Below are 13,067 nucleotides of genomic sequence, written 5' to 3'. Positions count from 1 at the left end.
GTATATTTACAATATACATACCTAGTGAAAAATAACATAACATTGATGGCAAGTTTAGAGTTTGATTAGGTTCAATCAAACTTCAACCTCGTTGGTGCATTTCCTTCAAATAAAGCTGGCTAAACCAGATGAATCATAGCACTAATAACAGGAGTACTTTGGGTTTAGTTTGAGGGCATTCCAGCAGTAGGCTTTACATTCCTAATACAACCATAGCAGGTGCAACTTTGGAGAATCCATCTGTGGTGTACAGTTAGCTGTTTTCTGAATTAGTCACAGATATTTTGTGAATTCAGTAAACAAAATTGTCTGGCAAGTTAGGTACAAAAACTTTGGAGTACGTTTTCTGGCCTTCTAAATAAAGTAATAATGGGAACATAGTGTTTTTGGCACCCACTTCTTAAAGTGGTAGGCACATAATGCAGATTTCCACTCTTAGAATGGAAGATTTACTGTGAGATCTGATAAATTTGGATTCCTTCTTCACCAAAGTCAAGTTAAACAGTGTAAAAGTCTGTCAGGTCTCAGCATTTTTATTAAACAGCCTTTCAGAAGCTTGCAGGCCATCATGACAGAAAATTAACAATGAAAAGTAAAGCCTGCACTCTTAGATGTGATGGGTTGCCTATGCAACTGGTTTGATCATACACATGCCATTACGTTAGTTTCCCTATAATTATGAAGGCACCCGTATACAAGATATACAAGAGCCTCACTGATGTCCATAATGCTTTCTGTTAACTTTCTTTTCCACAACCCTAAACTTTTTCTAAAATCTCACACAGTTGCAAGATATCTAGAGCTGTCCTGAGATGATGAGGCTGATCCATCACAGCATATCAGTTACTTAAACATTTGATGCGGGTTTTCAAGTCTGATACCTCTTCGACCAAACTTTCTTGCAAATTATCTTTGTACCAGTTGAGTGTAAACTTGTCACAACAAGCTTCAGGCTTCTGCTTTGTATTTGATGCTTGGCATTTGGTGTTTGTGCTTCCTTCTGTAGTGACCTCTGAACCAGAAGTCAGACTCCATAGTTCCTTGTCTAATTGGCATGTGAACAGCGTTGGGCAAGGAGCTGTTAAAATAATCATCCCTCTTTGATTCTCCATTGGAAATGTGACAGTGTACTTGTAGGACTACTGGAAGTCAGGTGTATGGAGCCTGATGATGTACTGGGAAGACAAGAAAAGCCTTGTCAAATGCACTCAGCTGAGCCCTGAACTTCTCTTTCCTTGTGGACCTGCAACTAGCTTCTGCATCCAAGTTTCTGTCCACTTGCATTAAGTCAACTAAGAAGTGCGGCTTTGTTCAGCTCTGCAGAGCCTAATGTGTCTCTTTGCAGACTCAGAAGTAACCTTCTTTCTAAGTATCCTAGAGTTCCCTCCAGGATGTCCAATTTCTAATAAAATAATACAAATTGAACTGCAAATAGGAAAACTATTTTCATATTTTTCCTTGGGCAACTGAAGCTCTTGGTTAATTGCTTCATGCCATCAATGATTCTGCCTTGAGCCTTTGTACCAGTAGTACATTTTCTGTTGCACCAAAGCCCTGTAAGTTTTGTCTTCTTTTTTTTTTTTTGGGGGTGGGCCCCCCCCCCCCCCCCCGCGCGAGGGAAATTGTGTAGTATAGGGGAAAACATGTATAATATGTTATCATGAATAAACAAATAATTTATTAGAAAAGTTAGAGAAAACTGGTAACAGCTTTCTCCATTCTGTCCTGTGCTTGCAATAAGCTGCTGCTTAATGAACTGGATCTGGTAAGAACCTATTGAAACCAAAGGAAACAATTGAGCTGCTATATACAGGAAATTAAAGCAAATGATTAAGCTGGTATATATGGATAATTACAAGAATTACTTGTGTTGGTCTACTACATGTGAATAATTGATTCTTCCTTAAGGAAATGAATGATGATTGGGTTTGAAGTAAGTGCTGCCTGGCACTTATGAGATGAATCTGCTCCAGTGCTGCTCCAGCTGATGAAGACTGAATGGCAAGGGCTACAGCCTCTTGGTCACCAAGAGGGCATGCTCTCCAAGATTACTGTGGCTTTGCTTTAAAGTAGTGCTGTTAAAATGTTTTCCTCCCTCTCCCTAGTAAGGTATTCCCATTCCTTCTCTGAGGCTTGGGTTTAGAGCTGTCAATGTATCATCTCGCTGAAAACCAAGTCTCTAGCTGTGATAGAAACATGTGGTTCAAGTTGGGAGGTGTTACAGGGCTTTTTTTGTTTTGTTTTTACAACATCTAAGGTGCAGTTCCAGCTCTAAATAACTAGGAGTATGTTATGCTATTCTAGATGATCATACTTATTTAGTGCTACCCATTCTAAGTAAGCTAAACAAAGCAGTCGAGAAGCTACCCTTTATTATGTATGATTAGTTTATGGCCTTTTAAAAAAGGACTTCAGAAGATGCCAAGATAACTGGGTTTATTGATCACAATATAAGAGGTGCTGAAGAATCCTGTGGCAAGTTCCTAATGTATCTAGGTAAGAGTTTAGTTCACAGGATTCTGGCAAGAAAAACCTGTAATACTGAGTTACAAGGACAGTTTGGATGCAAAGAGTCTGTAGCCTCTTACAGAAGCAAATAAAAAGAATCTTATTCTTGGAATCTTCTGATGTATGTATTTGGAGCTCTGAGTTTCAGGAGGCAATTCAGTAAAATCATCAAGCAAGGTTCCAATTTTCTTCTGCATTTATCACAATAAAATATAGTGCAGGTGTGACAAACTCTGCTGTTTTCATTGCTGGATACAAATAGATTAGGAAAAATTGAAACTTCTCAAATTTCAGTCACTATCATGAATAATTACATGCTTCATAAATGATGTCTCAAACTGCAATAACGTTGTCCTGTATTCTGAGATGTTTACAGACCCCTGTGACTTCTTTTGGGAGATGAAGCAGGTCTGCTGAAGAAATCCTGTGTTGAAGAATACAGATTATGCTAGAGTGAATTTTTTTCATTGTACTCTACCACAGCATTAAACTGTCTTCAACACTGCTTGTGTTTGTGGCTGGCTAATGTGTGTGGTTTTTGAGTAAGGCCTTGATTATATACTTCTATTTGTTAATGCTTTTAATAGGAACTGTCACTTAAAGCATAAGCTTAGGGTATTTTGTAAATGTTTTTAATTCTCATCTCTGAAGTAACATTTGTGTTCAAGCTTGTAAGTTGACAGTTTTGCCACATCTGTGTAATTGGTTGAGGGCAATTGCATTGGAACTACTTTGAATTAATCACTGAGATCAGGATCCGACTCCTTGCCCATTCCCAAAGGTAATGATGGCTTGTAGCTGATGAATCTTTATTCTGCTACGGAATACTGTACCTGTAGGACTGGAACATGAGGTCTGGGCTGACCTAAACCTTTGCTATTTTGTTTATTTTAATAGCATCAAGTCTGAAGCAAAAAATATTTAGACTTACTTATTTTTATTTTTACTTCTTGTGGTTGTTTTTTTTTTCTTTGCTTTAGGAAGAACAGGCTGGCAAGACTGACAGTTTTTGCATCTGTAAGAAAATATAGTGCATGTTACCTAGAGACTTCAACCTCACTTCAAACAACATAGTGTCCTTTTACTAGCTTTGACACCAGGGGAAATTTGTTAAATATGTCTTTTCTGTTTCAGTACGTGCTTGCAAGGAAACACAGGCACTTCACAGACAACCTAACAAATTCAGCATTACAGCATCTGAATCTTGCTGCATACAGTACCCTATATACAAGATGTACAGTAGGAAAGTCTGGAGTAAGAACAAGCTGTATCTGAAAACTCTTCTCACTTAAGGGATCTTTCTGTGCAACACTAGAAAAGAAAACAATTGTTGGGGGGAAAAAAAAGTGTCTCCCAACATCTGTATTCCGGAGAGCTGGATCAGCTTGGCTTCTCCCCCAGCGCTCATTTCTCTAACCAATTTTTTTTTCTAATCCAAAGTAGTGATTATAGCCCTACTCTTCCCTCTGTATCTGGTTTGGTACAGCTCCCTCAGAAAGCATTTGGTACAACTCCTTAGCAGTTTCCAAATCTAGTCCTTCAAATTGTCTTGTTCTTGAGTGTCATTTGCTGGCAGACTCCCCTGGCATTGCTCTGACAGTGGTTTCCTCATGTAACGCTCACATTGTAGCTGTTCACTTTCAAAGCTGAGAAGAAGAAATTAGGCTTAGAAAATCCTGTTTTCACAGTTGCCTCCTGTATTTCTTTCAACTGTTTGACTTAGTTTCCTCTTTCACTTTGAAAGGCTGTGGCTTGCCAGTTATGTGGCTGTTCAGAGTGGACACCTCAGAGCAGTTGCCCTTTAGAGAACCATCTGTCAGCAGCAGATGACATAGAAGACCAACCTTCTGCTAGAAGTTTTTTCTAGCATCCATTTGCAGATGTCACTTTCTCTAACGAAAGCATGAAAAGTGATCAATGTAAGATTAATAGGCATTGTGTAGCCTAGCTTGTACCTGATGCATCTGGCATGCCTCTTGTATGTATTTCCATAGTGCAAACACTGTTCTTGCCAGAGCTTGCTCCGAAGTCTGGCTCTGCCTTATGTTTTCCTTATTGGGCACTCCCAAATTCCTCCTCCTCTCTCCTTCAAGGGCACACTAACCCTTTCATATCTGGGCCTGAGCTTATAACATTTCTCCTGTCTTGCATTTCAAGTGAAGCAGCATCAGCTGTATAGCTCCATGTGAAAGAAGAGCCTGGAGTTCCGCATGCAAAAAGGCAGTGCTGAATTCAAGCTAACCTGAATTTGTATAGTAATCAGCATTTCCATGGGGGGAAAAAGATACCTGTCCTCTGTTTTTTAAAAAAAAAAAAAAAAAAAAAAAAAAAAAGCAATACATGATCTACAAGAAAAACAGTAATAAACAGTAATAGTTTTGCGTTTTAATAGAGGAACCAGGGTTAGCTGACCAGATAATAATCCTTATCCTAGAAGTTTATCTGAATCTCATTGTGTATAGAAGTAAAGTTACAACTCATGTTTGGCACACAACATACAAGCCCTAATCTAAAGGACTTCTTGTTTTCCAAGTAAGCAGTATTGCAGGCAGCAGAGTAGAGGTTGTGAAGAGAATCCCTGTTACTCTTGCTATTTTTTGGGTTGTTTCTGTTTTGTTTTTTTTTATGTTGATCAACACATTCTGTAAGCGTTTTGAATATAACTGCTAGTTTCTTGTCCTCTGCAGTGGAATGCAGAGCACCTGCTGAGGTAGTGCAGTGAGAAAATCAGAATTTAAGAGTAATTCTTAACCCTGCTATCCTACTGAGTACCTAAAATCAGCATAGAGATGCTGTGGAAACTAGAAGGGAGGTCAGCAAAGCCATAATGTTACCTTTCACATATTGTGTTCGAGGCTGCAAGTAGATGCTTCTGTTGTCTTGAAGTCTCCAGTTTTCAGTTCTTTGCTAACATTGTCCTCTTGAAGATATGGAATTCCTGCTTCAATTCCTTCCCCTGGCTGAGGAGATCTAGGCGGGGCCTCCCAGTTCTTTAGGGAACACCATAGCTGACACATTAAGAGGCAGTAGGTACAGGAGCTGCTATTTGAATTTTTGCTGAAGTGGTACAAGAAAATGAAACTTCAAGATGAATTAAAGAATGCACAGAGGACTGCACAGCTCAAACCTGGAGCTTATAAGGTGCTTGTTAGGATGCAACAATGAGCTCAGGCCTCTCTTTTGTTGGCAGTTCCTGGAGCTATGAAAAAATAATTTGGGTATATCTATGTAAGTTGCCTTGCAGGTATCTATAAAGCAATAGGAATAATGCTGAGTGATTGCTTCTTAGTACTGTGTATTTGCTAGTTGGTAGAGCTGTAGGAAATAAAAATTGATGTAATGGAAGAGTATACAACAACCTGTATGCAGAAAAAGGCACACCAATTCTGGTGTTTCCTAACTTCCTTATAGTGATTGTAGCTGTAATACTTATTGATTTGGGTTTTTTTTGTTGTTGTTTTTTTTTTTTATGAATCTATTGTGTAGAAGAAATAAGAGTAAATATTTCTTGAATTTACAGCTGTGAACAGCCTGAAACTGCAGGAAAGCAGCATGTTATAACAAACAATTTACAGAGGGGCATACCATGGTGTATGGTAGAGGTGTATCTGTTACACTGAGCTGTCATGGCTAATCATTGCATAAATACTCACTGAAATGTGGTTGCTGCTTGGGAGGTTAGAATTTTAGCATGAGGTGTGAGGTAAAAGGGATGAGAAATGTTATTTTGGTGTTGTCTTATCTCTGTTTCTCTTGATTTACATTGTAAGCACTTAGGACTGGAACCGTCATTATATTCTGTCTTTAGAGAGTGCTTTACCTGCAGCGCATGGCCACAATCTCAGTTACTTGTATATAACAGAGAACAATCTTGTATCTGTGAAATGATGATAGATAGCACCGTATAGCAGCAGTCCATAACCATCTGAGCATTTCTGTAGGTATTGCAGTGGAAGCTGAGTTTTCAGGAGAGACTTGATGACTAACAAAGCTATGCTTTTAAGGAAGATGGGAGAGTTCTGTGCAAATTATATCAGCCCAGAAGAGTTGCTATTGAAATGTACTGTCAGTAGGTGGCTTAAGTAGTGGATAAACATCTATGAAACCTGTTTAAGGGGTGTAGGTAAAAGCAGTGCCTGTGTACAGGAATTTCTGTAGCTAAGCTGGTAGGATACGTAATTGCATTGTTAGAGTTTCTATGATAACTTCCTACTGAAATGCAGAAAAACAGTTTGTTTTATGAATTTCTTTAAAGTATCCTTTGCTTTTGTCATATGCACATATCCTTTCTATAGGGTGAAAGGGGATTCCCAGGCTTGGAAGGACAGCCAGGTCTGCCCGGGTTCCCAGGCCCAGAAGGGCCTCCTGGTCCCAGAGGTGCAAAGGTAAGTCCCAATTCACTTGGACAGGATGGAAATGCTAGGTAGCATTAGCTTGCTTGTAATGCTGTTCCCAAATCATTCCAGAATTCTTGATTATCATCAAGCTTAATAGTAAAAATCTTCAATAGGTCATATACCAGGTTAGGGTATGTTAGATTGTTTGAAAGAGTCAACCATAAGAATGTTGCTTTATGTTTCCCATTGTTCACCTGCATGTGCCTGCAAACACTGTACCTGCACTTGTATGCTTTCCTTAGGACTGTTGCTAAGGTCAGAGAACAGGTTTGGCAAGGCTCGGTGATGTTGCTATACTGCTGCTTGCAGTAATGCATTACTTGATTTACTGATAAGAGTGGTGTTCAGCTTCTGGAGGGGCCCCACCATTTTGGGCAGTACTGCAAACTAGGATTTGCATCTGGTGGCATTCCTGGGCTGGGTTTGGATGGGGTGATGCAAATGAAGACATCACTGAACTCTGCAGAGACAGCTGAGGAATGTTCCTTGTGTTCCCTGCAGTTTCAGTTTATTTTTGTTTGCTACTGAATTACATTACCTTGTTCAGATGGTATACTATAGTATTTAAATGTTGAAATGCCTTTCTCTGAATGCATTTATATTTAGTATATATATAAGCTTATCCAGGATCTGCAAGTACCTGCAATTTAAACTAACAGAAGCATAGCAAACATGTGAAAAAGGGATAGTAGGTAAGTGATAAGAATAATCAAAAGGCTATGCTGAGAGAGAAAACTGACAGTATAACAACAGTGAAACAAGAAAAGGGTCTTCTATTAGAAGCCATGATTGTGTTTGTATTCTAATAATGCCCTTTCTTCTTGGCGTTTTACTATGAAGTTTGGTCTTTTCTATCTTGTGTTGCCCACAAGAGGTCACTGCAGTATATTTGATGGAAGAAAGCAGAAAGTGCTTCTGTGCAAGTTGAAGTAATGTTGAGAAATAACCATTTCCTCTACTGTGGCTTATCAGATGCAACAGATGCTTTTCCATACGAGATCCAATGCCAAAAGTGAAATTATTTTGAACCTTTTTACTCAGAAAGTGATAACTTATGTAATTGTTAGCCATCTTGTTATAAAAATTAAGAGTAACTTTTATCGCACGGTTTACTTTGATAGAACAAAATGACTGCAAACTTGAATGTTGTTTTGTTGGTGTGGTTTTGGTTTTTGTTGTGGTTTTTCTTAGGGTGATGATGGACTTCCAGGACCTATTGGCCCCAAGGGAATCAGAGTAAGTATTGGTACCTTTTCCTAGTGATATGCTGGAATTATGGGTCAAGCCATGTATGAGACAGGATCCTTACAGAAGTGATTTTGGGGGAAAAGAGTAATTAAGGAGAGTAATGTATTTGTCAAGTAGAAAAGATTGCATTACTTTATATAAATAATCTAAGATTGTGTAATACAATTAATTACTGCAACAGTTTATTATGGTACACAATCTTATGTGTTATTTATATTATTTTTCATAAAGCCATAAAGGAGAGTAATCCCAATACTGTGTGTATGTTATATTAGTATGTCAAATCAGTATGGGAGAGATTAATTTGTCTGGAAACCATTTACTTTTTGTGAATTTGCTTCTTTTTGTCAGACTCCTCAGCTGGCAACAATTGATGCATCACTATCTTCAGTGGTACATGGTCTTCTTTTGTACCATGAGTTGTTGCTTTTTTCCCTCTGTGCATCTGCATACTATTATCTTAGTTGTTCTGCATGGTCTTCTCTGTGTTTCTATGTTATTCCCCTGAAAGAAATGTAAGAACCTTGATGGCTGCCCAGTATGACATTCTTATTTTACAGATGATTCTGATGTTTCTTTTTTTGTTATAGGTTTCCTTTAGTATTTTTGTAATTCCTCTTATACATCCAGTGGCACCATACTGTTTCAAACACTCATGGTTAATTTCCTTTTAGGGTCCGCCAGGGCTTCCAGGATTTCCAGGAACACCAGGACTTCCTGTGAGTAGGAATGGGCTATATAGATATGAAACTGATCCATTTTGTCTTTCTGGCCCAGTAGGCCATCCTGTGAGCTTACTGTTCTATCCTGTTTTCATCTTCAAAGGGTTTACCAGGACAAGATGGGCCACCAGGACCTCAGGGTATCCCAGGCTGCAATGGAACGAAGGTGGAATTCCTTTAAAATCCTAAACTTTACAACAGTAATGTGATAAAGAGCTCCTGCTTTTCTGACCATGGCCAATGAGTTTAATTTATTGTGATACTTAAAGTTACTGAGCTGTGCATGTAATTCTGGAGTGATTCACATGCATCTGAGACTAGAGGTCATGACCTGATATCTAAAGCAGCAACTGTTGATCACAACATTAGTACTCTGCAGCCATCATTGTTAACTTCTTTGGTACTTCTTAATACTTAATTTTTTGATTGACAACAGAGGAATGTGTCATAATTAGAATAATATGCTATAATCTTTGTAGTAGACTCTTGCTACCACAGAAAACTTACCACAAAACAGTGGGACATTTTAATTATTACTTTTTAATAATAATACCTTGAAATACTGACTCAGTGTCCTTGTTGGAAGGGGTTGATTTTATTCAAACATGTTGCTTAGCTTCAGTTTATGATCTTTCTTCTTGAGAAGCTGATCTTTAGTGCTGTACTTTTTCCCTCTCTGCATTATAGTAGCTTGCCTGGAGGTTTGAAATATCTGAATTTGGAAAGCTCTGTTTCAGTCACTTGTGTGATTTTTGCAAATCATTTAACCCACAGATTATTGCAATTGCTAGCTAACAATGAAACTGGGCTTTTCAATAACCATTTGCTTATCTGTTTTTTTTATGTTTTTATGTTTTGCTTTTTGGCTAATTGTCATCTTCAACCCTAAGGGAGAACGTGGATTCCCAGGCAGTCCAGGTTTTCCAGGTTTACAAGGGCCTCCTGTAAGTACAAGTTTTCCAGATCAGCTGCCTGTAATCCACTGAAAAAATCCTACCTAAATCTGTGAAAGCTCAGTTAACAGGTTATGATTAATCAGAATATTTTAGATGTCCAGCAAAAGAGTGAGCTCTTCTGATGGATGCTGTGGCAAAGCGAATAAAAAGCCTTTTGAATTCCCCCGTGCTGAGATGCTTTACCTGCAGAAAGATACAAATGCATGCCTATGTGTCAGAGAGGGAAGGTCTGGTTACTGTCCTCTGATATGTGTGTGTTTGTGTATGGTGTTAGTGATGATCAATGAGACAGAAGAGATAGAATGGTTTGGATTGAAAGGGACCTTAATGATGATCTAGTTCTACCCACTGGCCAAGGACAGTGATGCTTTCCTCTAGACCAGGATGCCCAAGTCCCCATCCCACCTGACTTAGGACACCCCCAGGGATGGGATGTTTTCAGCTTCTTTAGGCAGCACTGTCGGTGCCTCACCACACTCATTGTGTGGAACATCTTAATATCTAATCTAAATCTCCCCTCTTTTAGTTTAAAACTATTCCCCTGTCCTGTCACTACCCTCACTGATAGAATCCTTCCCCAGCTTTGCTTTAGGCCCCCTTTAAGTAACTGGAAGGCCGTTAATAAGGTCTCTCCAGAACCTTTTCTTCTTCAGTCTGAACCCCTACTGTGTCAGCCTGTCTTCATAAGGAGAGGTACTCCAGCCCTCTGGTCATCCTAGTGGCCTCCTCTGGACCCACTCCAATAGATCAGTGTCCTTATGCTGGGAGCCCCAGAGCTGAACAGAACACTGAACAGACAGAATAATAGGAGGCAATAAAAAAGCAAATTGCTAGTAAATGGAAATACAATGCTGAATATTTACTGTCAAAGTACTTCTTTTTTTTCCTTTTCTCTTTAATGCTTGTCTCATGCAGTAGATCTGATCAGTGGTTTGCAAATAACATACCAAGAACTTATTTCTGTTATCTTTCTTTCATTTTTTGTTTCTTTTAAAAAAAGGGACCCCCTGGTCTGCCAGGTATGAAGGTAAGTGTTCTTTACTCTTACATCTAAGTACTAACCAGGCATGAGTGTGCAGTGTGATCTGGCAAAAGTAAGCTGCTTGCTTTCATTACAAGACCATATGCATCCATTGGAATCTGGAGTGAAATTCTGCAAAAAAATTTATTGCTTCTAAGTCATTTCAGTGCAACTAACTAGAAACTGCATTAGCTTGACTTCAAACTGTTTTCTAAAACTCATTCCCTTGGGAATGTGAAGGACAGCACCTGTTTTGAGAGGCACCAAGTTAACAGAAGGTCTGCAAACATCTAAATGCTCCAGTAGTGTGTGTGTGCACTCAGAAACGCAAGTAGAGGTTAAGCAATAGTGACTCAGGTATCCAGCAAAGGGAATAGTGCAACATCTTACATTCCTTTTGGAAATGTCCTTCCCTACTGTTTAGATTACTTACGTAAATGACTTTTTTTCCCCTAGTGTAAATAGTCTCACGATCTGATTTTGAACCTTTGAGGATTCCTTGTCAGTTTGGAGGGGGGGGGGGGTTGTGTTGTTGTTGTTTGCTTGGGGTTTTTTTTGTTACTGTATTCATGGCCTATTTGAGCATGAGTCAAAACATTAGTTTTGATTCATATCTATTTAAAAGGAAGCCTGACCCCACACACACGGAGTTATTCCATTAAACTGCTGACAGAACAGCGTAACACATTGGTACTGGGAAATGATGACTATTAAACTAAACTGCCTTTCTCAGCCCCTTTCATCCCAGTCATTGTGCAGATATTACAATGCTAGCAGATCATAGCATTTACATGGAAAGCAAAGATGTGAGTTGAAATCAGTAATAAATACTTTACTTCAGGTCATGAAGTGTGACTATTACAGTAGCATACACAACATTAGTATCATGCAGTTGGACACTGGAAAAAGCTGAAAGCCTTCTTTCCGTTGTGTCATTGAAGTTTTCTGTATGTGGATCTTGAATGTCTCTTTTGTGAAGCATTTATATTTCAATCCCCATGGTCTTTTGGAATTTAGATCAATGCTAATATATTTGTACACACACACAAAGAGAACCCTTAGCAGATGGTAGTTTAGCCATTTAAAGAATTCTCTAAATATGCAATGATAAATCTAATCAAAAGAGGTATTTCTTGGAGAATCTAGTGCTTAAATTTTAAGCTGGAGCGTACATACATGGCTCTACATAACTCTAATAACTCTAATTCTCTCATAGTTTTAAGAGTTGTGTTTTTTTCATCCTTTGGAGTCAGAATGGAGATAAAGATTTGTTGAATATGCTAATAATTAAAAGCCAGCTGGTTTTCTTCTAGGGCGAACCAGGTGAAATAATTACATCCTTGCTGCCAGGACATAAGGGTGACCAAGGATTTCCAGGTCTTCCAGGGATACCTGTAAGTTGAATAAAGTTCTGTTAGATGTTTTACCAAAGATGTAAATGGAAGAGTACTTCAATTACAGCGCAGTTGGAACATTTGATGGTAGGGAACCCTGTGTGTACGTGAAAGGGCAAGGCTCACATTTACTGTACCTCTAGTTTACGCTGTGAGGAAGGCTTCAAAAGTGCTTCGTGTTGCTCTTATTAGGGTGGCCCACAGAGGCCAGAGAAGTCCCCTACTCAGGAAAGCAGTGTCCAGCGGACAGCAGTATGCAGTTACTGACTTGCTTCACTATTTCCCCTTTCTGTTGCCACTTCCCAGATACTCTCTGTATTAATTCTGGAGCTCCCTTTCCTTCCTTACTCTGCGGTGAAGTGCGTAATAATCTGCACTTCTGGGCTGTAGCTGCTATTTTCATTGGGGGGAAGAGAGGGTAATGTCTCAGTTGTTCTCCTCATGTTGCATCTCCTGAGCAGTGTTTCTGTTCCCCCAGCAGTCTTCTGTGAAAACATGCAGTGACTTCAGGCCCTGTGCTTCCCCTCTGAACCATTCATTACTTTAGCGGGAAGGACAAGGGGAGCAGAAATGAGTCAATCGGTCTGTGCTGGACAGAAGCCAGAGACTCCCATTTTGTGCTACAGAAAGGCAAACCTCAGACTGTTCTGACCAGATTGAGCCTGTTAGCATTTCTGTTTCTCTGATCTGTTCTTTCCTATTGTCTGCTTTTGGATGGAATCAAATACAAAGTGTTTTGTTGTTCTCTCTCAGTGCATTCAAGAGAAAGAAACAACAAAAGTAGTTCAAAACAAACAAAAAAGCTTTCCTTTATCCAAGCC

General features: G+C 39.2%; 1 protein-coding gene across 1 annotated transcript in view; it reads left to right on the top strand.

Annotated features, from left to right (window-relative positions):
• The window catches only part of COL4A5 (collagen type IV alpha 5 chain), a 78,925-nt gene that overhangs the window by 24,717 nt on the left and 41,141 nt on the right, over positions 1 to 13,067 (top strand). Inside the window, exons 4-10 of the mRNA XM_042825403.1 lie at positions 6,804 to 6,893; positions 8,097 to 8,141; positions 8,828 to 8,872; positions 8,979 to 9,041; positions 9,766 to 9,819; positions 10,832 to 10,858; positions 12,166 to 12,246. Coding sequence (XP_042681337.1) covers positions 6,804 to 6,893; positions 8,097 to 8,141; positions 8,828 to 8,872; positions 8,979 to 9,041; positions 9,766 to 9,819; positions 10,832 to 10,858; positions 12,166 to 12,246 — 405 coding nt within the window. The remainder of the gene's footprint in view (positions 1 to 6,803; positions 6,894 to 8,096; positions 8,142 to 8,827; positions 8,873 to 8,978; positions 9,042 to 9,765; positions 9,820 to 10,831; positions 10,859 to 12,165; positions 12,247 to 13,067) is intronic.

This window comes from Centrocercus urophasianus, unplaced genomic scaffold, assembly GCF_019232065.1.
Source record: "Centrocercus urophasianus isolate 14NV4802_14NV808 unplaced genomic scaffold, USGS_Curo_1.0 seq_24, whole genome shotgun sequence".
In the NCBI taxonomy this organism is placed as follows: domain Eukaryota; kingdom Metazoa; phylum Chordata; class Aves; order Galliformes; family Phasianidae; genus Centrocercus; species Centrocercus urophasianus.
The sequence above is the reverse complement of the archived record's forward strand: the minus strand, read 5'-3'. Positions and strand labels throughout refer to the sequence as shown.